Here is a 23,496-nt window from a genome sequence, read left to right as displayed (position 1 = left end):
GTGTGTTTATTGCTAGTCATTGTCTCCTGTCTTGTCTTCCTGGGGATGCTCCTAGGCTTGGCAAGGTCCTCAAGCCAATTTGAGGGCATTTAAATTCTCTGCTCTCCTCTAGTGCACACCTCCAAAAGCTCCTGATGTGCTTTTCCTCCTCTCCTGATGTGCTTTTTGTTCCCTCAGACCGCGTGAGCAGCACAAACCAGGTACTGTGGATCTCTGAGGCTTTCAGAGCCTCTTCCTAGTGCAGGGGAGCCATCTAGCTCAAGAGGGCTTGATTGATGTTTTTAGTGGCTTTTTCACAAAGGGGGAAAAAGCTGTACTGTCAAAATTGGAGACATTTTCTGTGCTGAGGCGACTGCTGAGCCTGGCAGGGAAATTGTTTCTCTGACTTGTCTGGAGAGTGGGGAGAAGCACTAAAAGGAGCCTACCAGAGAGACTCAAACTGAAGGAGACCACTTTCCTCTCACCACCTGGTTGTATGATTTTCTAAAACCTCCCAGCCCTTCCATATCTCCTACAGGACAATTCATGCCCAGAATTCCAGGCTGTGTTTACCACAAAGTCATGCCGTTGCCAGTGCTGTAAATAAAGTTGTCCCCTTGATCTCTGCTCCCTCTACCCACCCAACCATATTGGCTGTAACTCCTCCTAATCCTTTTTGAACTGAAGTTTAGGAAATGTCCTTCCATGCAGTTACAGGGTATGGAGGCATCAGAGAGCTGGGCTGTAAGAGATTTCTCAGGGAAAGGGGGAGGATGGCAAGCAAGGAGAGGAGAGCATCCAAGAGCCTCTGAAACTCAGCAGAAGGGTCAGCAGCAGCCAAAGCCAGGGAACAGCAAAGGAGAACCAGATCCCCTGTCAGGGGCTGAGCAACAGGAGAGTAACTGATTATTACAATTATTTACAACCCCTTTCAGCCGGGAAGAACTAACCGGCAGTTCCATTTTCCCCCCAAAGCGTTCTCCCCTAATAACACCCTTAATACATCCTGTTCCATGGCTTTTGTGAGGCATGTTTTTCATCTTCAAACTCAATTTCATTTATTAGAGGCTTCGCCGTGTGCGACACAGTGTGCACACAGCAAGTGCAGCAAGGATTGGTTTTAATTATCGCGTATTACCGGGAGGCAGAGCGCGTTCGCGCCAGTGGGCGAAAGGGCGAGGAGGGGCTGTTGTCTATTTCCTCTCTGTGCCACATATCACAGCTGTAAGGAGATGGAGCTTTCCGAACTGCATTTTAAATTTGGAATGGGGACGTTGGGTGGCTGGGAGTGCTCCGTGCCAGCCCCAGTGCTGGGAGAAAGTCTCCAAGCAGTGAGTGCCCGTGTGGCTGCAATAAATAGTCTGAGATAACAAACACCTCTCCAAAGTTTTTGTTAGAAAGTCAGCCAGAGGACTCTTCTCTGGGCAGTGACTAATGATATTTGAATGTTGCTCTTTATGCAAGTGTGATAATATATAGGGTTGTTGTAGTGGTTTTATTTTTAATTGGAATTAATATGTTGTAAGATGAGTCAAAATAACGTTTCAGGAGGGCCTTCAAAGGAGGAGCAGAAACTGGAGGCAGAAGCTGTGTTTTCTAAGCTGACTCCAACCTTTTTCAATTTTCTGAATGAGAAAATTTTCTTTTCCTTCACACAGAAATGAAGAAGGTTTCTACCCTGCAGTCTATGTACACAACTGGCTTTCTGCTCAGTTGTGTGATAAAGGTGTGGAAAGCACAAGCTGGAGCATATATTTAACTGGATTTTTCTTTTTGAGGAAGTTTGTTTTTTTTTTTTTTCCTCTGGTAATTTGACAAGTAGAGACACTGTGAATGTTTACTCTGTTAGAATCACCTGGTGTAGGAGGGAGCAATGCAGAAACCTGGAAGATATTGAGAAATCAGAAAAAATGTAGAATGAAACAGACAAAATGACAAGGAACTGACTTTGGGAGGAAGATATTGCAAGAATAGACATAGAAAATTTGTGGTTTTACCCACTTGCATATAGTGACTTTAAAATTATGGCCATTGTTATTTGCTTTGAGAAGTGTAGGAGGCAGAATAAGGACTTCACGGAGACCTTGTTATTCAGACCATTTTTACTTTTTTAATATGATCAGGTCGTTACTTTGCTCTGGAAACTCCTGTAGAAAAATTCCTAAAAAGAAACACGTACCCTATGACTGTGACACCAACATTTTAGTAAAGCTGGTAAAAAAAAAAGGAAATTAGCATTACTTTTGGAAAGTATGGCATGTTGCATAAAGTTTATGTACACACACAGAGGTGCTACAAATATAATGGTTTTGGCTTAATTTTATTTCAAAATTTAAAAAAAAAAAACAAAAGTACCAAAATAGAGATTTTCAGCTTTATTTTCCATATTTGTTTTCCTATCTTTTTTCTCCACTCACAAGCTAATATTTTTCTGTGAAAAACAGAACAAAAATTAATTGCAATCTTCCAAGGCAATGAAAAATCATTGTGTTTTCATGTGGCGTTGCTCAGTTTGAGCAGTTTTCAGAGAGAAAATCCTGCTCTGCATGAAAAAGGAGTTCCTAGTTCTTTGCCCAGGTTAGAATTAACTGATGGGAAGCTGAGGCCATGGGTTAACCTGGTACCAAGGGCGTTCACTCTTTAAAGCAAGAGTGACGCCTGTTTGCTTCTTGCAGCTCTCTGATTGCCCAGCAGGCTTGATTGAAACCCAAACCAACGGGCTTTGAAGGAAAGATTGATTGTTGTGCACATTTTTGATAATACAGCAATTTGTCTCCTTGGGTGTAAAGCTCTAATCCCCCTTTCATTTATCAGAGGGGAATCGGGAGCTCGCCTCTTGCTCAGCCCGAGGTTTGTCACTGTGGCTGTGGCTGTCCCTGCACAGACCCCGTGGTGAAGGTGTGTTCTCCCAGCAGCATTTCCACATCAGTTCCTCAGCTGCATCTCATGGGGCTCTTTGGCACCTGCCTTGCTGCTTCTTTTAGAAGTGTAAATACTTAAGTCAACAGCAGACAACAGCATTTTATCTGGTTTTGAGATTTCAGGTTTCTTGTTTGCGCACAGAGAATCCTTGTCCTCCTTAATCCTTCGTTCTCCCTAATCCAGACTCTTTTCTTATCTTCTGATTTGGCTGACCAGGAGATGTTGTTTTGGTTTTCAACCAACACTGTGCTCCAGAATTTCAATCAAACCTGGAATCATATAATGGTTTGTGTTGGATAGGACCTTAAAGGCCTTCTAGCTCAGAGAGAAAGTGGTCTGCTGTGTTTGTGTCACTGACTCTGTGTATCCCAAATAAGATGCCACCTGTCCTGAGAAAAGCACAAGTCCTTGCCCAGCAGAACTGGAGGGTGAAAGATGATGCAGATGTGTCATCTTTCCCTGTTTTGTGGTGATTGACCCCCAATCCTCAACCACACCCAGTCCCAAGTGCTGCTGTCACACAAGGTGTTTCTATAGAAATCCCATGTGACCAGACAAAGTGGAAAAGCATCCAGTGTGAGCAGGATCTGTGCTCTGATAACTTGTGAACACCATCACGTGCCCCTGTAACCACAAGCTCCTGGGCAGTAATTCCCTCTTGGCATGCAGCAGAGCAGGGCTTTTCCACTGCTCGCAGCTTACTGAGAAAGCCACAGCACATCTGTTCAGTGCTTGAGCCACTGAGCATTCTCTGCATAGCCCGCCTGGGTAAGCTGTCACTCTTGATTTTTAAAACATTTCACAACACAGGGTTAGCCTGGAATGGGGAACCTCTTGTGAGCAGCATCTGCAGAGGCCCCTCTGCTCACAAAGCCTTACCAGGCAAGGCTGCCACCGTTGTCTCTTGGCCAAGAGGGGATCACAAAGCACACCAGATTATTTACCCCTCCTCACTGAGCTGCACACCTCTGGTTTGCATTTTTTATGTTTCTAGAGCAATGCTTTTATCTGTTCTTCCCTGCCACCATCCAGGTTTTAGAAATACTCTTTAGAACACCTTTTCTTCACGCTCCCTCAGGAGCACTGGTTTTGCTAATCCTTTTGAGAAGAAATTGGCCTCCTGTTCTGTTACTCTGCATGATAGACTTGGTTGGCTGGGGAGAGAAGAAGAAGTGTGTATGCAAAGTCTCTCATTAGCCTTGAGATGCTAATTTCCTTAAGCCTTATTGAGAGTCAACCTGGGAATGGTCCTCAGCACTTAAATTTAGCTTGCTCTTCTGAGGCTCCCTTGAGAAGTTTCTGTCCCTCTTCATTGCCTGTACAGATGACGACAGTGATAAATATTTGTCTTTGTGAATACTTCCTTGTTTGTTTGATCTTTAACAGGGTGCATTTTTGTTTCTTTTGCCTTATACTGTGTGTTTCCTACGTTGAGCAGAATCCACCAGACTGAGGGAGTGGGCTGCTTTGTTAATATTATTACATTCTCAGTTATAGCTGGTTACGTTTTTAACCTATGAGTCAGTAATTTCTGCCACAAACTTCAATTAATATGTGTCTCATCAGTGTAGAGACTAAAAGTTACAGGCTAGCATATGGTTTGGTTTCATTACATTTACAGAATTTAGTAACAATGTTCTTGGTTTGAACAGAGAGACGTGGCTGAATAGCATTTCCTAAAAACATTGCCCACAGCCCATCATCACCTTATTCAACAGGTCAGATTTGGAACACAAACAGCAAGTGCTTGCAGAGATTTGAAAAAATATATTTATTTTTCCAATTTATAGAAGTTAAAATTAGCAAAACAAAGCAAAAGCCTGCCACTCATCTTTCAGTTGCTGTCCCAATTGAATATGCTGGTTGTTGGATGATATTTTTGAAAGTTATCATTCCTAGAATGTGTTTATTAAATAGCCGTGTCTCAATTTCTGTTGCAGTGAACTATTTCATAAAAAATGGTACAGAAGATGTGTTACTGTGTGGCAACAGCACTGATGCTGGGTAAGTACTTTAAAAATATCTTCAATTCTGGTCTGGTTTTGTTGCCTTTATTATTATTATTATTACTACATTTTCCTCTAGTTCTGTCCACTTTTCACCAGCATGAAGTAGCTATTTCAACTTCCTTAGGTCTAGGCGTAATAGTAGAGAGGATAATGACAATATTGTGCATAGTAATACAATTTTGTCAACTGCAGGGAGGAGAAGTTTCTATGTTTCACTTACTCAGGAATGAAATCTTTAGAGGCCTTATTACAGTTCTTTTTCAATACATTTGAATGTCTCAGTAAAAAATTGTGAAAACTAAGTAAAATTTTGGCTGAGTGGAGAGTGTTTTAATGGAAATGAAACAGAGCACCTGGAGGGATTGAAACTGGTGATGAATTCCTGACTTTTGGCAAAGGAAGATAAACAAATCAACAAATGTCCCAAAACCAGCATGTTTTGTAAGTGGGAAGTTTGTACTCAGGTTTGAATCGTGATCTACATTTGTACTTGATTTGCTTATGGACTACATGTATTTAATTTTCTCATTGTATAGACAGTGAGACAGTGGAGAGATCCAGGGGTGTACTAACATCCTCTGCATAAAGGACTTTATGAATAACCCTGCCATCTATAGATGCCCATGGTTCCTCCTGCCTCCCATCCCCAGGGTCCAAGTGCACTGTCGGAGCGATTTTATTTGACAGCTTCTGATGATCTTGATGGAAGTGGAAGAGTTCAGAAAGAATGGAAGGAGATGGGATCTTCTGTGGTCAGAGGAAATTACAAGCCATGCAAAGACTGCAGGCTGTTAGGAGTCGTAGGAAGAGGTGGAAAATACCTTGGAGTGGTGGGACAGAGGAGCTTTTGAGCCAAATATGTGAGAGCATTTGAACCAGGGAGGTGGGTGTCTTAGGCCAAGAGAGGGGAGGAGGTGAGATGATCAACTTCTGGAGGGAGATGTTATGAGCTGGTAGAACCAAAGGTGGAAGACTGCAAAAACAAAAACAAAAGCAAAAACAAAAACAAAAAAAAAAAAAAAAAGGGGTTTCATTTAGAAGGAATTTAGTGACAAAAAAGGAAAAAAAAAAGGCATGTGTCTGCAGGGAGATGAAGGGAAGATAAAATCTGAACTTGCTTGTGGACAAAAAGGCAAGAAAAGCCCTCAGGTCCCAGGGAGAGATGTTTAGCTTTCTGCTGCCACTGCCTGTATCTGTATTGACATGAGACAAAGGGAAAGCTCAGTGTCAGCCTTCCCTCTGCAGGCCTGGTGTGTCTGATCTGTATTGCCAGCCTGAGTTAGACTCCAAGGTCCTTGGGCACAGGGCCATGCTTTCCCCTTTGTTTGTTCCTCGGGAGGTACAATGTCAGCATCCATTAATTAAGGCCTTTGTTGATTGTAATACATTGTGTTTATCCAGGCTCAGGCAGAACTCCAAGACTATTGGGATGTTTCCCGGGAATCCCAGGATCTGGCAATCTCCATTGTGCTGGTGAACCTCAGCCTTTGCAAACCAGTATTGGGAAAAACAAGTTTTCTGCACACCAACAATATTTTGTGTGTCATGTTCATTGTTCTCACTGATGACCTGAGATGTGGTGGTGGAAAGCTGCTGCTCGTGGGCAATGCTGAAAGAGTTGATTGCTACTGTTTTGGAATTGTTCAGCTGGTGGGAAGTTAAATACCAATCCAATATCCGTGGAGTGTTTATATATTGGCAGCCTGTGTGGAATTGAGGGTTAGTTTCTAGCAAGGTAAATGAGCAAACCCACCCTCATTCCTTCCCGTCAAAGTTAATAAATTGCAGTGTGTCAGCAAAAAGCCATGGTTGGAGAAAACCCCTGGTTGAGGCACTGTGCCCACAAGAGACTTACAGCCTGAAACAGCCAGGGGAGAACTTGCAGTTCTTGAGTATAAGAGGACAAAAAATTACACCTTCAAACTGAGTGTTTTTGTACTTGTTTTGATAAATACATCAAAGCTGTCAATGTTTGTGACATCAAGGGAAACCAACTTTCCCTTCATGCCTTGTTTCTTTCTCCTTCAGCCTTTTGCTGTTTTAGTTAAGTATTTAATATCACTGGGTAAGGTTTAAATGCCTAAAATAGGTAATAAAGATTCCTACTTACGCTGGGGTTTTTTAGCTCAGAATTAGCAAGTGGTGTCTCATCTGCTACACATTGCACAGAGTTGCTGCCAGTCATCCACTGCCATTGTTTAAAGGCATGGAGATAATTAGAAAGATGATCCTCAGGCCCCAGGGGATGTGCAAAGTCATGTATTCCCACCTGTTGGGACAGGGAGAGCATCATTTACAGGATGACCTATGTAAGTGGATTTGTTTTCTCTCACTCTTCAATGATTGAAACCAAGAGCAAAAGTGGTCAACACTAAACCAAAATCTGCATGCTTGGGACCTTCTGGGGCAGATTTCACCACAGGAGCAAGGGAGGGGACTTCAGAGGAAGCAGATGCTTGAGGTTGTGGTTCCCTCATTTATTACTAATGAAATTCATGACAAGTGAGGACTCTTGGATTGGGAACCCATCAAGGCATCAGGAAGGTGTGGTAAGGAAAGAGAGCTGGCAAGGCCATGCCTGAGTGTTCACAGCATTTGTGGAGTGTGCTTTCGCTCACAGTTTGAGTTCATCAGCCTCTGGGACACACTGAGGATCCAAAGGAAATTCAGGAAAGGGCGGTGTCATGTGTTCTCTCCTGGAAGGATTTGTTGTTAGAGTGAGGGATATCTGTGTTGTGGCCAGGATATTAAATCTTGAGGTAATTGAAAAAGCCATTTCAGTGCATTTTTAAAAGCATGTTAATGACACTCTGAGGTTTGTCTGGTTGCTGTTATTATGGAAGAGTTAAAAAAAAATCCAAATAAATCTGCTATGGCAATTGTTAGGTGATGAGGCTCAAGTGGTCTAATGTAAGAGCACGTAGTGATGGAGACTGCAACCTGAGCTGGAGTAGCAAGCCAAAATCAGCTGGGAAATGATCATCAGTGGTTTCTATATCACAGGCAATCTAATTATCTCCAAGGTGGGGGCTTTATTACATTACTAGGAGGGACTGTTTTCTGAACAAGCACCCAAGCTGCCAATAAAGCAGGAGGTAATGGATCTAGGTAATATTGATTCCAGTTCAGAAGGGATTTGAATAGATGTATGTCACTCAGCTGCAGCAAACATGTCTCTAGTACTTGACCTGGCAAAGGCAGGGGAAAAAAAATATTTGCATTTTTAAATAGGCTCAAGTAACCTCAAGCATCTACTTTAAAAACCATGCTGCAGATACATGGTAGGAATGTCAGGGAGATGGCAAATTTCTTAGGTGTACAAGGGCTAATCTCTCTGGGGGGTTTCCCATGTGATGTCTCAGGAACCTTCTTCTTGAGACCTGAAATTTGACTTTTCTTCATTTAATCAAACAGAACTTTTTTGTTGCTTTTCATTTTGTTTATCCAACTGCATTTTCCCCCTTGATGTACTGCAAGAATTTGTTTTGTGCTTGCAAGGAACAGAGTACAATAGAAAAAAAAAAGTAACTTTTGGAGAAGAGAGAAAATCAAATGATTGTGATCAAAGATATTCTTTGGCTCAAAATGACACCTGCTTGGTGTTTCACAGCAAGCATATTCAGAAAACTACACAGATAGAAAAATGCTTTGCTCTGTGAGACACATTGGTCAGACTGGGAGCAGTGCTAAAAAAAAGTAGTGCATTTGCAGTTGTTGATGTTTTTAGATGCATTTGGAGGTTAAATTTAGTAGTTCTTTTGGATGTTGCTGCACTGGGATATACACAAATTGTTTGTCTTTGCCATTTCAGCATCTTCTATTTTATTTGTTTAAAATAAATGGAGAAAGCTCAGATAGTCTGATTTTTAAAAAGGATTACAAATTCTATCAATTTGCTTTTCAATTTAATCCCCAGTACATATCTTACCCAATGTTGAACACCTTGTTTCAGCCTCAAGGAAGGTTCAGTAAAGATCCAGTACAATATCTAGGAGATCTTAGGTGGGAGCAGAAGGTGGAAACTGCTCTTTCCTTAGTGAAATCTAGTCCTGGCATCAAGTGGAGCATAATTTGTGAAGGCTGCAGAGCAGCAGGTAACAGTAGACACCACCACATACTTCCTATGAATATATATATATATATATATATGTGTGTGTGTGTGTGTATATGTGTACATTTATTTATTTATTTATAGATAAATGTATATTATGTATCTATTTACATATAAAAATATAAATATACATTTATGTATACATATTTATATATTTATATCTATTTTATATATTAATATATATTGAGATATATTAATATATATTAATATATATAAATATCCCAGGAGGCATGCTGCTGGAGCACACCACCACCAGAGCAGATTCCCAGTGTGGAACATATCCCTGTCAGGCCACACCAACCCTCCCATGCAGTTCCAGCTTGTCCCTTCTTGGTGACATTTACCCACTCACTCTGGTGAGGTGACAGCACTGCAGAGTCCCCTGCTTCTCCAGAGTAAAGACTTTTATGGGGGCTGCAGCAGCATGGAATTATCTGCCTGTAAGAAAGGAAGATACATTTCAGCTCTAAAGCATTTTCACCTTCATCCTGCTGTAATTTCACAGGGAAGTTTGCCTGCTGTGCTTTGGCTGCTGTTTTTATTTCCTCTCCTGCCTGAAGGTTTGGTTGAGCAATACAAACAGTAAGGAAATTTGTCCATTAGGAGAAAGAGACAAGATGCCGTCAATGTATAAAGTAAACAGACACCAAAGAGAAACTTAAATTCCTTCTTTTCACTTTCTCATTTGCAATTACAACAAGGAGCTAGCTTTTCAGAAAAGTGTGCATGTCAGTTGTGCCCCCTTTGGATCAGACTGCTTAATTTTTTTTCCCTTTACACACAGTAAGTCCTGTGTATTCAGCTCATGGGCAGGAATAGTCTACAAAATCATCCTGACAATGAAAGCATATTTGCATCATGTCTGAACTGATATTACCAAAAAGGACTAGTGAACGGGAAGGGAAAAGCAGCCAGTAAATCTACTTCAGGAACAACAAGAAAGCACCTTTGGCAACTGCATCCTAGTAATTGTTGCTATAGAAACTTTAGCTACCTTTATTCTTGTTATGACCTTGATTTTTCTTAACAGGATACATTAAAATAATGTACACTGTGGGGCAAGATTCTCTATGGTTTGGTAAATTCTGTCACTGAGCTCATTGCATATAAGGGATGAAGGAATGACCATGTGTTGTAGTGCTCCTCAAAGTCTTTGTGTCAGTCCTAACTCTTTCTAAGGCATTATCAGAAAAAAAAACCCACCAAAACAAACATTTGTTTTCTTCTGTGTTGTGGCATTTTGCTAAGGTAATTAATACCCACATGTAAAATTGCATCAGATGCCTGTTTTCAGTCTCCATGAGCACCAAAAGCAGGGTTTTTGTGGCAGTCTCTCCCCATCACCCTCCTGTCAGCGCGCTCGCTGCACATTCAGCCATGCAGCACTTTGATCTCTCTGAGCTGTAGTAACATTCCTGTGCCTTTATGCATCCTCCACGCAGTGATTTAAAGCCCCTTGTAAAGGCTTATCACACCCCTGAAGGGTAGAGAAGAAACATGCTCCGTGCTGAGGAGGAGAGCTGCTATCGGGTGCTTCCACCAGTGCTACCGCTGCTCTCACCCAGAACTTGGCAGGGCAGAGTTGGAAAAATGTGTGTCTGCCAGAACAAGTCAAACAGCATCCAGCAACACAGCCCCAGCTGCACGGAGGAAAGGTGCACACAGCTGAGTCTGTTATTCTGCTGCTGGCAATTAGGACCATTGCAGCTCTAAGTTGCCTCAATTTATATCTGTGTTGTTATTATTATTATTGCTGGTTTTGTTGCTGTTGTTATTAATTGGTTTCTGTAAGAAAGTCCTAGATTCAGGCCATATTGTGCTGGATGCTGGACAAATAGGGTGAGAAGAGCTCTCTTGGCTTGGAGGTTTGGCATTTCAGAGGTGCAGTCTGTGGATGAGTTGGGCAGAGCTGTTGCACATAGACACCCCTGGGGAGCAACAGCAATACCTGAATTTTGAATTTTCTTCATTTAATCACACAGAACTTTTTTGTTGCTTTTCATTTTGTTTATCCAACTGCATTTTCCCCCTTGATGTACTGCAAGAATTTGTTTTGTGCTTACAAGGAACAGAGTACAATAGAAACAAGAAGTAACTTTTGGAGAAGAGAGAAAATCTTCAGCTCAGGAGAAAGCCCTGGTTGCAAGTCATGTCAGGACTACCCAGCTTTGTCAGGCAGGTCGTGGTCTGCCAGTGTTTAACTTGCTGCAAAATGGGTCCATTCCAGGAAATGGGATACTGGGAGCTTTGGCATGTGCCTAATGGGATTGGTGTGTGCATTACCCTCTCCAAATGCAGCCTGATGTGGTGCAGCTGATTTTACAGGGGAGAGAGCATATAAAGGTTGCTTGAGTGAAGAAGGGGACACAATTTCCAAATGTGTCCTCTTCAAATGTCACCAAAGCAAGGGTATTTTGGCAAGAACTGTGTTGCTTAAACTGCTAGAGCTAAAAACGTAATTACATCCCAGATTGTCAAGCAATACTAGTGAATTTGTTTCAGACCTTCAGGCTATGCAGCACACCTTAAATGAATTTACCTAGATCCTGATGTAAATCACATAAGCTTTTCCATTTACTCTGAGCTGGTTACAGTGACAGGAGAGTGAGGATGGTCTGCTCATGGTGAGAAAACCTCAACAAACAGAAAGCAATTATGACACCTCAAAGGTGCTACAGGGGCCATGAGCGTGACTTGAGGAATTATACAGGTTTAGGAATAATAGTAACAGTCCCCATTCCTAGGGATCAGTGGTGTATTTGGAAGATCATGTCTCTGGTCAAACAGCAGCAGTAGGGATTAAATCCAAATCCACTCAATTCTTAAGGAGGGGTAATATTACCTCTTAGTCAAAGCTGTAATAAGCTCATCAGCCACATGAGAGGAGCAGGCTTACTAGAAGCTACAGTCTTCATTAGGCAGTAATCTACTATTATGTTTATGATGATAAATTATTGCCCTACATTTTGGTTGGTGGGTCAGACAGAAACTCTGGTGTCTGGCCACTGGATTGAGTCAGAAGAAATAAGATCTTGCTTGCCTGGCTGCAGCATGGAGCCTGAGGAAGGCAGGTTGCAGGAGAGGCAGTCGTTCCCTCTGCGCTCTGGCGTAGCGGGCTGAATCCATGGCTTCTCCCTCTGCCTCGGCCAGCAGCCAGTGGGGGAGGCTGAAACTTTCCCTGGATTCGGGTCAGCAGCATGCACAGGTGCTCTGAGCCTGTGAGCAAGCCTGCTCATGGGCACCTCTTTCTCTTTTCTCCTCCAGTTTTAACTTTTGGTTGATGTTTCTCTCTACTCTGAGCATTTCTTCTCTTCTTTGTCGTCATCACTTTTTTTTCTCCATTTCCCTGCAGCATATGGTTCAATTTGCTTGCACTTCCATAATTTCAGACAATTGGCACCCTTTCCCTTGCTTTTAAATATGTCCTTCAAATTCTCTCTGTCCATTTGGATGCTTGGAGTGAGAGCTGCTGGGAGCTCCTGGTCAGATGCAGCATGGCACTGCAAGTCAGATTTTGGCTTTTAGATGATAATTAGTGGGGAATTGTAAGTCAGACACTAACTGTGATTAGTCTTTAATATTACAAAACAAGAAAGAGCAGGGGAAGGAGAAAAACCTCAAGCATGTCTCTCAAGCACATCAAGTACCCACTGACATCAATAGCTTTGGCTGAAGTGCTGCTGGCTTTTGGCCCCTTTCTCCTACATGCCCAGTTACTCGTACTACATTCATTTTTTAAAATATTTTCCTGTTTTAGAATGGGTAGTTTATTTTTTTGGGTAAGAGCAAATGTTAGTCTAAGGATTTTTGTTCCCCACAGTATGATCTTCTATTTTGACTGCTGTCTCGTCCCTCAGAGTCCAGGGAAAGGAAAAAATATGGAAAGTGCAGGGAAAAATACTCAGGTCTGTGGCCTAAAGGTAATCTAAGCCTCTCTTTTGTGGTCTGTTGACTTTAGCAGGATGAGGCAGGCTGAGGAAGACTCTGCTGTACACATCAACCAGCCATGGAGGCCATGGGCATTGTCTGTCCTTCAAAGGCTGCCAGGCTTTCAAACCCCACCTTGGGGGTTTCATTTTCAACCACCAGGGCTATTCCTATTCCCCAGGATTTAGCCACATGTCAAAGACATCAGCTACAAACTTTTCAGCTTGATTTCTGCATTCTTAGGCTTAAGGTGTGACCTAAGCAAGAACACTAAGGGACTCTTACCAAAATAAGGTTTGGGTTTTTTTTAATTTTTGCTGTGTCTGTGCTATGTGCTTCACTGCTTCTGTAATGAGCAAGCCAGAGTGTCCCTTTGTAACCTAAACCCAAGGAAAGTGCAGCCTCCACCTCACAGATGTCACTGATGTTGACTCCTGGTAGCACATGGAAAACCCTCCTTGTACTTTCAGGATCTGGATGTTACAATCCTGTGCATGGATGTTTTACAAACCTTCCTTTATTGCCCAGCCCTATTGGCCACTGTAGCCTGGATCAGCAGGTTGCTTGGCTTGCCTAGATTAAACTCTTGAGACAGAGCATTTTGTAATTATGCCCCTCAGCTACAGCTCTCTGGCATTCCCAGCCTGTGTTATTTAAACCAAAGCTGTTTCTTATGTCCTTTAATTTCCTGCACCAATGCCAGCTTGCAGTGGTGATTACAGCCTGATGGATAGGTAGGTAGGCTGCTGCTTTTAACTTTTCTGAATCAATGACACTAATTTTATTGTGATCAATTGAACAGCATCCTGTGGCACTCCTGTGGAGGATGGTATATTTATGTAGCTTGTTTTTGTTGCCCATCTCTGTGCATCAGAGGAGAGTACAATCCTCTCAAATGCTTCCCTGAGGTAAAAGAAGCTGAAGAGTTTGCTAAAAAATCCAAAGGGGGTAGGCTTAATGTCATACATGGAGGAAGGTTCAGTAAAATCTTGAGGCTCCTTAAAAAAATCCTCAGAGGAAATGGTGTCAGTTGCAGAATAATATTCTCATGTGAGAGCCTTACACCTAAATTTCTGTAGTGTTTTTCTGGGAAGCAGCATTTTGTTTTCCTCTCAGTGTTTTTAACACATTCCCATACCCTGTGAGTTATCTCTCTGTTGGCCATGAAAGAGGGTGAGCAGGAATAAGGAGTTGACAAGCAGGAAATTCTGTCTCAAGGGTCTGGTTGCCATAATAAGGGTGTAAGCTAACATTAACAACATTTTTGGGCTGGGGTTCATGCTTCTCATACTGCAGCACCTCATTTGAATGCTCTTAAAGCTGAAAAAAATATTAGAGAAGTGTGTTTTCCAGGTTTCAGCTGGGATGGAGTTAATTTTCTTCCTTGTGGCTGTTACAGTACTGTGTTTTGGGTTTAGGATCAGAATGATGCAGGTAACACCCTGATGTTTTCAGTTGTTGCTAAGAAGTGCTCCTGCTAGGTGAAAGACTCTCAGCTTCTCATGCTCTGCCAGTGAGGAGTCTGGGGGGGCAGAGGGAGCTGGGAGGGGACACAGCCAGGACAGCTGAGCCCAGCTGGCCAGAGGGATGTTCCAGACTCAGTATATAAACAGTGGGGAAAAGCAGGCTGGGGGACACTGCTTGGGAGCTTGCTGGGCAGTGGTCAGCAAGGGGTGAGCAGTTGCACTGAGCATCACTTGGGTAGTTAAGTTATTATTGTAATTATTAATATTGTTATTATTTTCTTCCTTTTCTGCCCTATTAAGCTGTCTTTATCTCAGCACATGAGATTTCTCACTGTTACTCATACAATATTGTCCCCCATCCCACTTGGGTTGGGGTGAGTGAGCAGCTCTGTGGGTTTGGTTGCCATCTGGGGTTAAACCATTCACTGTGGGGTCTGACAGTGGAAAATGACCCACAGGGACAGAATAAAAATGAAAAAAATGTATTATATGTGTATATAATTTTATTATAATCAGAAAATATTCCTCTGAGGTTCTACTGCTCACTTTCACAGTCAGAGGGGTTACATCTCCATGTCCTACAGATTCCCAAGCAAAGTAAAATGCTTTGAGCACTTGCTTGAAAATTCTTCTTCATCGAACGTTTCCCTAGAAAGCAACATTGGCAGTGAACCCAAGTGACTTTTTATCCTCTAATACATGCTCAGAAATTCCTATGAAAATTCATCCCATCGCTCCCAATGTCCCCTTTCTCCCAGGCTCTTGTTCAAAAGGGTGAATGGATTAAGAGGAAATTCTCCCTACTAATTGAGATTCAGAGGAAAATCTCACCCTTCTCAATAATTTATATTAATGGCAAGATTTCCATTTTGCCCAAGATTTTAGGTAACTTATTCTAGAAGAAGCCTGATTTCCAAATGACTGTCCTGCCTAGGCTGAAGTCCACCATTAAAGTAACCACCAGCAAAGTTGCTCTCAGCTACGTTGGGTTGTTTTAGCCATTAGTAGTAATGCTAAAATAAGAACAATGAGACCAGATCAATGGAGCCACTCAGGATTTCTCTTTAGGGAGAGGAGAAGGAAAGGGCTCTGCACCTTTGGACACGATCACCAAGTTTCCAACCACACCCAGTGTGTGGGTGAAGTCATTTTCCCGTGGCAGACATAATCAGCCTTTCAGAAATGTTCGTGTCTTGTGTAGACACGATGTCTTGGAGCCAGCAAAGGGAATTTCCTTCTCAGGAGCCTGGAGAATCCGTTTCTCAGAGCTCCTGAGCAGCTGAGTGGCACATCACGGGCGATGAAGGCTCTTTGCTGCAGTGGATCAGAGGCAGAGATCTCACATCTCTACAGCAGAGTGACAGCAGATGCTGCCTTTGGGAGAGAGGGGGTTTAGTGAAAATTCTGCCTCAAAAAAGGACATGGGTATGCAAGAGACATTCATTGTGCATCTGCATATTTTACAGGAAAAACAATACGAGATTTCTGCATTTTATTATCTTCTAACTCAGTAATGTTACCGTATTTTTACTGAAATGTGGCTCTTATTAGGAAAAAAATAGGTATTCAAACTAGGAAAGATCTAGAAGGAGGCATTTCTAGACTGGCAGGGAAAAAATTAGGAGTGACTCTTTTTTATTCTTTGTGAGATAGAATTATTATTATCTGAATTCTCAACTGGTATAAGCTAACTTGGCTCTACCTAAGGTGACAGAATCACTTATTATACCCCCACTTGTGTGTAACATTTAATTCACTAAACATCAGCTGTTCATTTCTTTATTGCTTTTTCTGAAAACTACTGTAAACAAGGATCTGCACACACTTTGCAATGCTTCAGCACTCCTTTTATCAGTGTTCAAAGCAGGCTTACTTTAAAATTTGTGATTCACTACTGATATTAAATTAAGATCCTAAAAGTGCTGTTGAATGTCTAATGGTGGTGGCAGACAACATAGATTTATACAAAAACATATTCTCATTTTGACATGCAATGTAGATAGCTATCCTGTGCTGTAAAATTTATTTTATATCTGTATGAAAATTACAGTTTTTAAAGAAAACGAACACTGGTTTTCACACTGAGACACACTCTGCTTTCTCAGGGATCGTTTTTTTTTTTTTTTTTTTTTTTTTTTTTGTCTGGCATTTTAAAAATTAGTTTGCTTTATTTCTATTTCTGCTTTGCATTTCAATTTCTGGCAATATTCTGCTTTGGTAAAAAAGTAGCAGTGATTGAGAAAATCTAAGATATTTTTCTGGGAGAAAATTAAGCTTAAAGCTATACAATCTACATGACTGGTGACATGTTCAAAATCCCTCATGTTCCAACCATCTCCAGCTGTGGCAGCTGGAATTTTCAGGGAATTGTACCAGGTTCATCTGTATCTGAAGGATTAGGAGAACAGGGAGAGCTGGTGTAACTGCACATTCTGCTGAGATCTGCTTTTCCAGATATTAGATGGTCTCACCTAAAAATTCCCAAATACCATAAGGCTCCAGGGCACTGGATCTCATATTCTCTTCCTAGGATACATGCCTAGAAGAAAGCCTTTGTATATTTCTGTGTTTTCAGTTTCTAATGGGTCATACCTTATTTTTTGGAGAGTGGCTTCTGATGTGCAAGAGCTGTGGGGGTTTTTGACTAATCTGTTCTGTGAGAGAGGCTGGAACCTTGACCCAGCATCTCTTCTACCTTGTGTTTCACTTGATGATGCAGTTCAGTGCTTACACAGTACCACTGAGAGCACTTTTTATCTATCCTGGCATATGGGGCTAGAAAACGACTTGTAAAGAGCCTCAAAGAGAGAGCCAGTGAAAATCATGGTATGTGCATGCCATTTAATACAGTAATCTACAAGGCACACAAGGAGAGCATTTCCTGGCAGAAATTGAAAAAATGTCATGACCCCAGACTGTGGTGGTGAGTGGAACAAAGGGCTGGGTTTCTTGGATTAAACATTTTAATCCTTTTGGGGGGGTGAGTGAAGTCAGGCAAAGGAAGCAATCAGGAAGGTGCTCCAATAGCACAGGTTGGTGGTGTCCAGCCAGTGTCAGACTGCATAACCAAAAGAGCAGGTTCACCATCACAGTGTTACCTGCAACTGTAACAGGTGATACCAGGTTTTTGATTTTTAATTAGGAATAAGTGCCAAGAGAAATCATATATAAACACCTAATTCCAGTCTATTCAAAATTTGTGAAATGCTAGGTGATTATTTGCCATTGCAGCTCATGCTATGGGTTTTATTTTCTTGCCTGTCCTTTCCAAGAAAAAATAAGGTTGCCAAGACCTTGGGTATTGTGAAGTAACATCACCTGTTTCCTGTGGTTTTACACAGTGAAGGAGAATACCATGGATGACCTGTGCTCTTAACCAAGGGCTTTGGATGTGTTTCCCTGGAAATCATTTTCTCCATGTTGCAGCCATTGAAGAGGCATCTCACAGATTGTATTTGCTGTTTTGCAGCACGTGCCCTGAGGGATATATATGTCTGAAGGCTGGGGAAAATCCTGACCATGGTTACACAAGCTTTGATACTTTTGGCTGGGCCTTTCTCTCCTTGTTCCGTCTTATGACCCAAGATTACTGGGAACGTCTTTACCAACAGGTATGAGGTCATTTTATTACTGTTAAAAATAAAAATAAAGACATCACCTTGTTATACTGTCAAATAAAATGGTTAAAGACAAGAAACAATTGCTGGTTATTAGGTAAACTGTGCTTTGTGTATGTTCTAGAGAAGGATAGTCAGATGTTCTGGAGAAGGACAATCAGTTCTAATAATCAATTTATTTTCTTAAGAGGGATGATGTCTGAAGAAGGACAATCAGTTCTAATAATTTATTTTCTTAAGAGTGATGATGTCTGAAGACATTAGTCTGGGTGTTTGGGGAAATTGAAAAAAAATGGTATTGAGAGAAAGACACTAATTCACCTGAGTCTAAATGAAGTTCACCACTTAAGGAAGATCACCACATCACCACTTGGTGATTTTTTGGTGGGTGGTGTAACACAAGTTAATATTTTGAGTCCAGCTCAAGAAAAGGCCAGAGAAGCACCTGTGTTCTTGTCATATCTGGTTTTGCAAGGCGTGGTGACGAACACAAATCCAGAAAAAGACAAAACTATGTGATGCATTTCAGTCCTCTCTGATGCAAGCTCTTCATCATGGACACCTGACAGGCAGAGGCACAAACAGATCCAGACTCAGCTCACAGTCACATGCAAGGTGGTCTTTGAGTAAATGCTCATTTCAGCATGCATTTCCTGAAATGTGTGCAAAATCCAAACTGCATCTGCCAGTTTGGTACTGAATTACATTCTCTGTCCATGAAGCCACTGACAATTTGCTGCTGCATCTCAAACCTGCCAAAACTGGAAGGTGATCATATGGAAATCAGGAGATAACTTTGACAGAACCACTCTGAAGGTACTGAGGTAAACACTGCTGGAGATTTGGGGGATTTCAGCTTCACATACAGCCAGTTACGCAATTTCACTTCAGGAAAATGTAAAACAACGAAATTGAAGATTCTTTAAACAGCTGTATTCACTTGCTTGGCAAAGAGCTACGTGTACAACTCTGGAAGACAGAAACTGTCACAGCAAATAAGGATGAACATCACTCCATTTTATTATTTGACCTTATACTATCACAGAGTGTTTTCTGTCAGTAGTATGAACTCACTGAGCATGGGACATATCTGTTACACATATGCTGTCCCCCTAAATTCCAGTTGTGCCAATAAATCTAGTGAAGGACCAGGGGATACATTCAACAGAGCCCAAGGTTTGGTTCTTCTCGTCCTGACACATCTCCCTGATTTTTGGTTGAGTTGCATCCTAAACATGTATTTTTCTCTCTGAAAAAGGACCTGGATTGTACACATCTGAAGGGATCCAACATGAATCCCACTTGGGTGGTTTCTACACACTAGACAAAACCAGATTGAACTGTGGGGGAATTTTTCACTGCAACTGACTCTAATATCTATTCTAAAAGAAAACCAGCAGAGATATTTGATACAGGAGAAAATAATTGAAAGCATTATTCTTTTAGAAATTAATTCACTGCAAGGCACACAATTTTTGATTAAGGTATAAAAATTTATTGGTGAGGAGATTATTTCCTTGTATGTGGTTGTCATTTCTCATCAAAGGTTTTCTGTTTGAACTATTAACAAAGGCTGTATCTAATTATATTATAAATCTAATTTTAAAGGAAACCCTTCTTTATTTTTATTTTTTTTCTTTTTAAAAACATGGTAAAGCACTGCTAATTTTACTTTTGCACGTACAGACTCTCAGATCTGCTGGGAAGATCTACATGCTTTTTTTCATGCTGGTCATCTTTCTGGGCTCGTTTTACCTGATCAACCTAATTCTGGCTGTTGTGGCCATGGCATATGAGGAGCAGAACCAAGCCACTATTGCTGAAACAGAGGAGAAGGAAAGAAAGTTTCGGGAAGCCATGGAGATGTTGAAGAAAGAGCAGGAGGTCAGTGAACTATGTGACATGATTAGCCTTGGGTGACTTGAACAAATGTTACCTTGGGATTCACATCCTCTTTATTTTACATTTGTGTGATAACCAAAGTAAGAGTTTGTTTGAAAGCAGTTTAATGTTTATTGTACTGGACGAAGTTATTGCAATTTTGTTTTTTGTGAAAGAAAAATTATAGTTCTCCCTGTTAGGAGTAGGATCATTTGGTGCTTACATATCCAGAAGTGCACTGGTTTAACCATGCCATGTATGCCAGCAGAGAAAATTAATATAGTTTGGCATGTGAGATGTTTTAGTGATTAAACTACATCTGCATTTGAGCACAACCCAGCTGTTTTGGTAGCTCAGCCAGAGCCCCAGCTGAACCTTCTTCCACCACCCCTTTAGCACACATTGTTTGCGCCACTGTCTTGATCAACCTGCTATAAATATCCAATTGTTTGATAATGAAGGTAAAGATGTAGATTAACCTCTTTGAAGCACATACAGCTTCGTTCCTGGAAAAGTAAACAGGCAGACCTTGAGGTTAAGATCTGCAAATTATGCAAAAGGATGGATTTAATGTTATGTCATAAATTTAAACAAACCAGGGAGGCCAAATGGTGGATGTAGCCTTATAGCCTTAATAACAGTATTTAATTTGCACGTGGTTTGTGTGGGGTAGAAAGCTTTTATTAAACAGCAGAAGAGAACATTTTAGGTGGTGTGAACAAGAAGACAATAACAAAATTAGTCTGAAATAACATGTAGCACTATAGTTTGGAGAAATAAATCCTTGAAACACAATATAAACTAATATACATAATTTTCTTTTGGGTACATATGGCTTCAGGGCCTAATCCAAAGCCCATTTAAATCCTTAGAAAGAAAATAGAAAATGCAATTCACTCTTGACAAAGTGCTAGTAGAGGCTTATGAATCATTTAAGTCCTTTTAAAGATCCTCTTTGATAGTTTAAGTAATAGGTAAATGCAATTTAGTCCATATACAGCCACTTTGAACAGAGTAACTCTGCCATAACCTAAGGGAACAAACTGAGCTCCAGCTCGTACTTATTTTGTACAAATTTTCATGTGTATTGACTCCAGCTGGGCTCTTCCTAATAACAGTCAACTTTGGTAGCCCCAACTATAATTAAAGATATTTAAGAATTTCATTTTGAAGGCTTTGATTTCAATTAAGCCTGTGTGTACACAAAGAAAAGGAACATTAAGCCTGGAAAGCATAATGTGTCAAAAAAACAAAGTTGCCCCTGAAAATCTGATTTTTTTCCCATTTGTCTATATGCTTTATAATAGAGTCTTTTCTTCAGCCAACCATTTCTCATCTTCCCTGTGCCCTGTTCAGTGCAAAGGGTGGACAGTACATGAGTGGAGAGCAGCTCTTTGCTTTCTCATCATTTGTTCTGTTGCCTTAGGGCAGCTTGAGCAGACTTCCCAGCTCAGGCAGCCAAAGCCTGCTTGGAAGAAGAAGTGACTAATATCCTCCAAGGTTTTTCAGGGCCTCTTGCCACTGCTCAGACTCCATGTGCTTCAAAAATGCTTCTTTGTATTTGCAATACTCCTGGAGTATCCTAGTTTTATGGGAAGGAAATTCAGGAGTGGAGTGATTTGGGTCCGTGACCTTCACTAATGAAGTCCAGTAATTCTGCAAATCAACTCCTGGCCTCTCAAAGTAGACATTTGAAAGGAGAGGCTTAGGAAAAGGAATTGGGTGGCTGCACCATGGAGCTTTCAGATGTCCTGCTGAGATATCTCCCCCTAGTCAGAGCTACTCGATTTTAATCTGGTTCTCCAAACCTCAATCAAGGTCTTGGTTTTGACTTTCTCACCGTACCACTAAGTTCTTGCCTCAAGAGCTCTCTTTTGCATAATCCTCATATCAGGGCTCACGTGAACTAAGCTTTCCTCCCATCCTTCAGCCACCATGTCCTTGCCAGGTATGCCTGGTCTCACACACCTTTCCTGCCCCTGGAGTTGTTGCGGTGGGTTATGGCCCACAGTGCCTGAGGAACAGGACATGGTCCAGCCACAGGAACCCAAACAGAATGGGCAAATAGGCAGGACATGGGGACATCCTTGAGCCCAGGCTGCATGGAGCACAGAGGAAACTGGTGAGGTGTCCCTGCCCATGGCAGGGGGCTTGGATGAACTCTAAACTCCCTTCCAACACAAGTGGTACTGTGATTCTATGGTCCTCCATGCTGTGAGGAACAATTCAGTCCAAATCCTTTTTCACTATCTGAGAGAGGTATTGAGAGCAGAAACAATTCAAGCAATAGGTAAGAAAATGATAAGAAACTAAAAATTAGCTTATTTTGCAGTATGAGTGCAGCATGTTTAGTAGCACAAACTGAAATATTTTCCAGATCAACAAAATATGACAGCAATCAAAAAGGGAAAACAAAACTGTTCAGGCCAGCTTTTATAATGTGCAGTACAAAGGGAGCAGAAATATAGACCTGCTTGGGGACTATCAGTCAATTTATACAATTGGTCTAACACATTCCTAAATCTGAGCTTAACACCAAAAGACTTGCCAAATCTTTATGAAGAAAAAGCACTTCCGTGACCTTCACTAATGAAGTCACTGGTGAGGTGAACCAAAAAAAAACCAAAAAAAAAACCAAAAAAAAAAAAAAAAAAAACCAAAAAAAAAAATCAAACCAACCAAAACAACCTAGACCAGTGTCTGAGCCCTCCTCCTCTCTGCTCTAAGCAGCTTGCTTATGAAAGATATTTCCCACAGGAATTAAGTTTTGTTGTGCTCTCAGCTTGATAGAGCTACCACTACTTCTTGAAATACATGATTGATTCTTTACATGGCTGTTAAGTGCCTTCACTTTCCTTGGACTGATGCCTGTGGGAGGAAGGGAGTATTTTGCAGTGGAGAGATGATTGCCTGTTTGATTCTAGTGGCTTACAGACAATAGCACTGAGGATTCATCTGTTTCTCCTGTTCTGGGGAACCTGAGAGGCTTTTTTTTAACAATTCACTCTCTTCAGGTGTTTCAGCTGGGGGCTCCGCACTGGGCTGGTCTCCAGGCCACTGATGTGGCCACCACTGGTTCTCCAGCACCTCCAAACCTGACCCCTGTGTCCAGGGTCCCCTCACCCCTCCTGCCTGTGCTGGGGACAGGGCCCCAGCTCCCCCAGCTCCTATCGATCCTTCCTCCTGGCTGCTCATTTTCTCCCAGGTCTGTGGTTTTGGTGCTCAGGCTTTGGAATTGGGCTTCTGCAGGGCTCCCAGCAGCTGCTGTGTTATCAGCCTGCTCCTGCAGAGATCCCAGCAGATAGCCAGCACAGCGTGGGAGCACATGGCACAGCAAAGGCTGCCTTATCTCCAGTTAAGCCCATGGCTCTTTCTTTGCATCTCTGGTCGCAGCTGCCTGCGCTGCGCTCGGGATAAGTGTTTACAGAAACGCGCCAGCTGAGCTGCCTGCTGCTCCTGGCATCCCTCTGTGCAGGGCAGGGAAAATCCCAGCAGCCAGCTGGGCTGCCCTCCTGTCCAGCCCTTCAAGGGGCTGAGGTCCAGGGGGTCTTTAATCTGAGCTTCCCCAGCTTGAGATTTTTCTT

General features: G+C 41.8%; 1 protein-coding gene across 4 annotated transcripts in view; it reads left to right on the top strand.

Annotated features, from left to right (window-relative positions):
- LOC121337971 (sodium channel protein type 5 subunit alpha-like) overlaps window positions 1-23,496 on the top strand; it is a 215,118-nt gene that overhangs the window by 73,823 nt on the left and 117,799 nt on the right. For all 4 annotated transcript variants that reach the window (XM_041408460.1, XM_041408459.1, XM_041408457.1 and 1 more), the window contains exons 8-10: window positions 4,842-4,905; window positions 17,884-18,025; window positions 19,718-19,915. In XM_041408460.1, the coding sequence (XP_041264394.1) occupies window positions 4,842-4,905; window positions 17,884-18,025; window positions 19,718-19,915 (404 nt within the window). The remainder of the gene's footprint in view (window positions 1-4,841; window positions 4,906-17,883; window positions 18,026-19,717; window positions 19,916-23,496) is intronic.

This window comes from Onychostruthus taczanowskii, unplaced genomic scaffold, assembly GCF_017590055.1.
Source record: "Onychostruthus taczanowskii isolate IOZ18803 unplaced genomic scaffold, ASM1759005v1 scaffold3, whole genome shotgun sequence".
Classification (NCBI taxonomy): domain Eukaryota; kingdom Metazoa; phylum Chordata; class Aves; order Passeriformes; family Passeridae; genus Onychostruthus; species Onychostruthus taczanowskii.
Note: the sequence above shows the minus strand (reverse complement) of the source record. Positions and strands in the feature narration are given on the sequence as shown.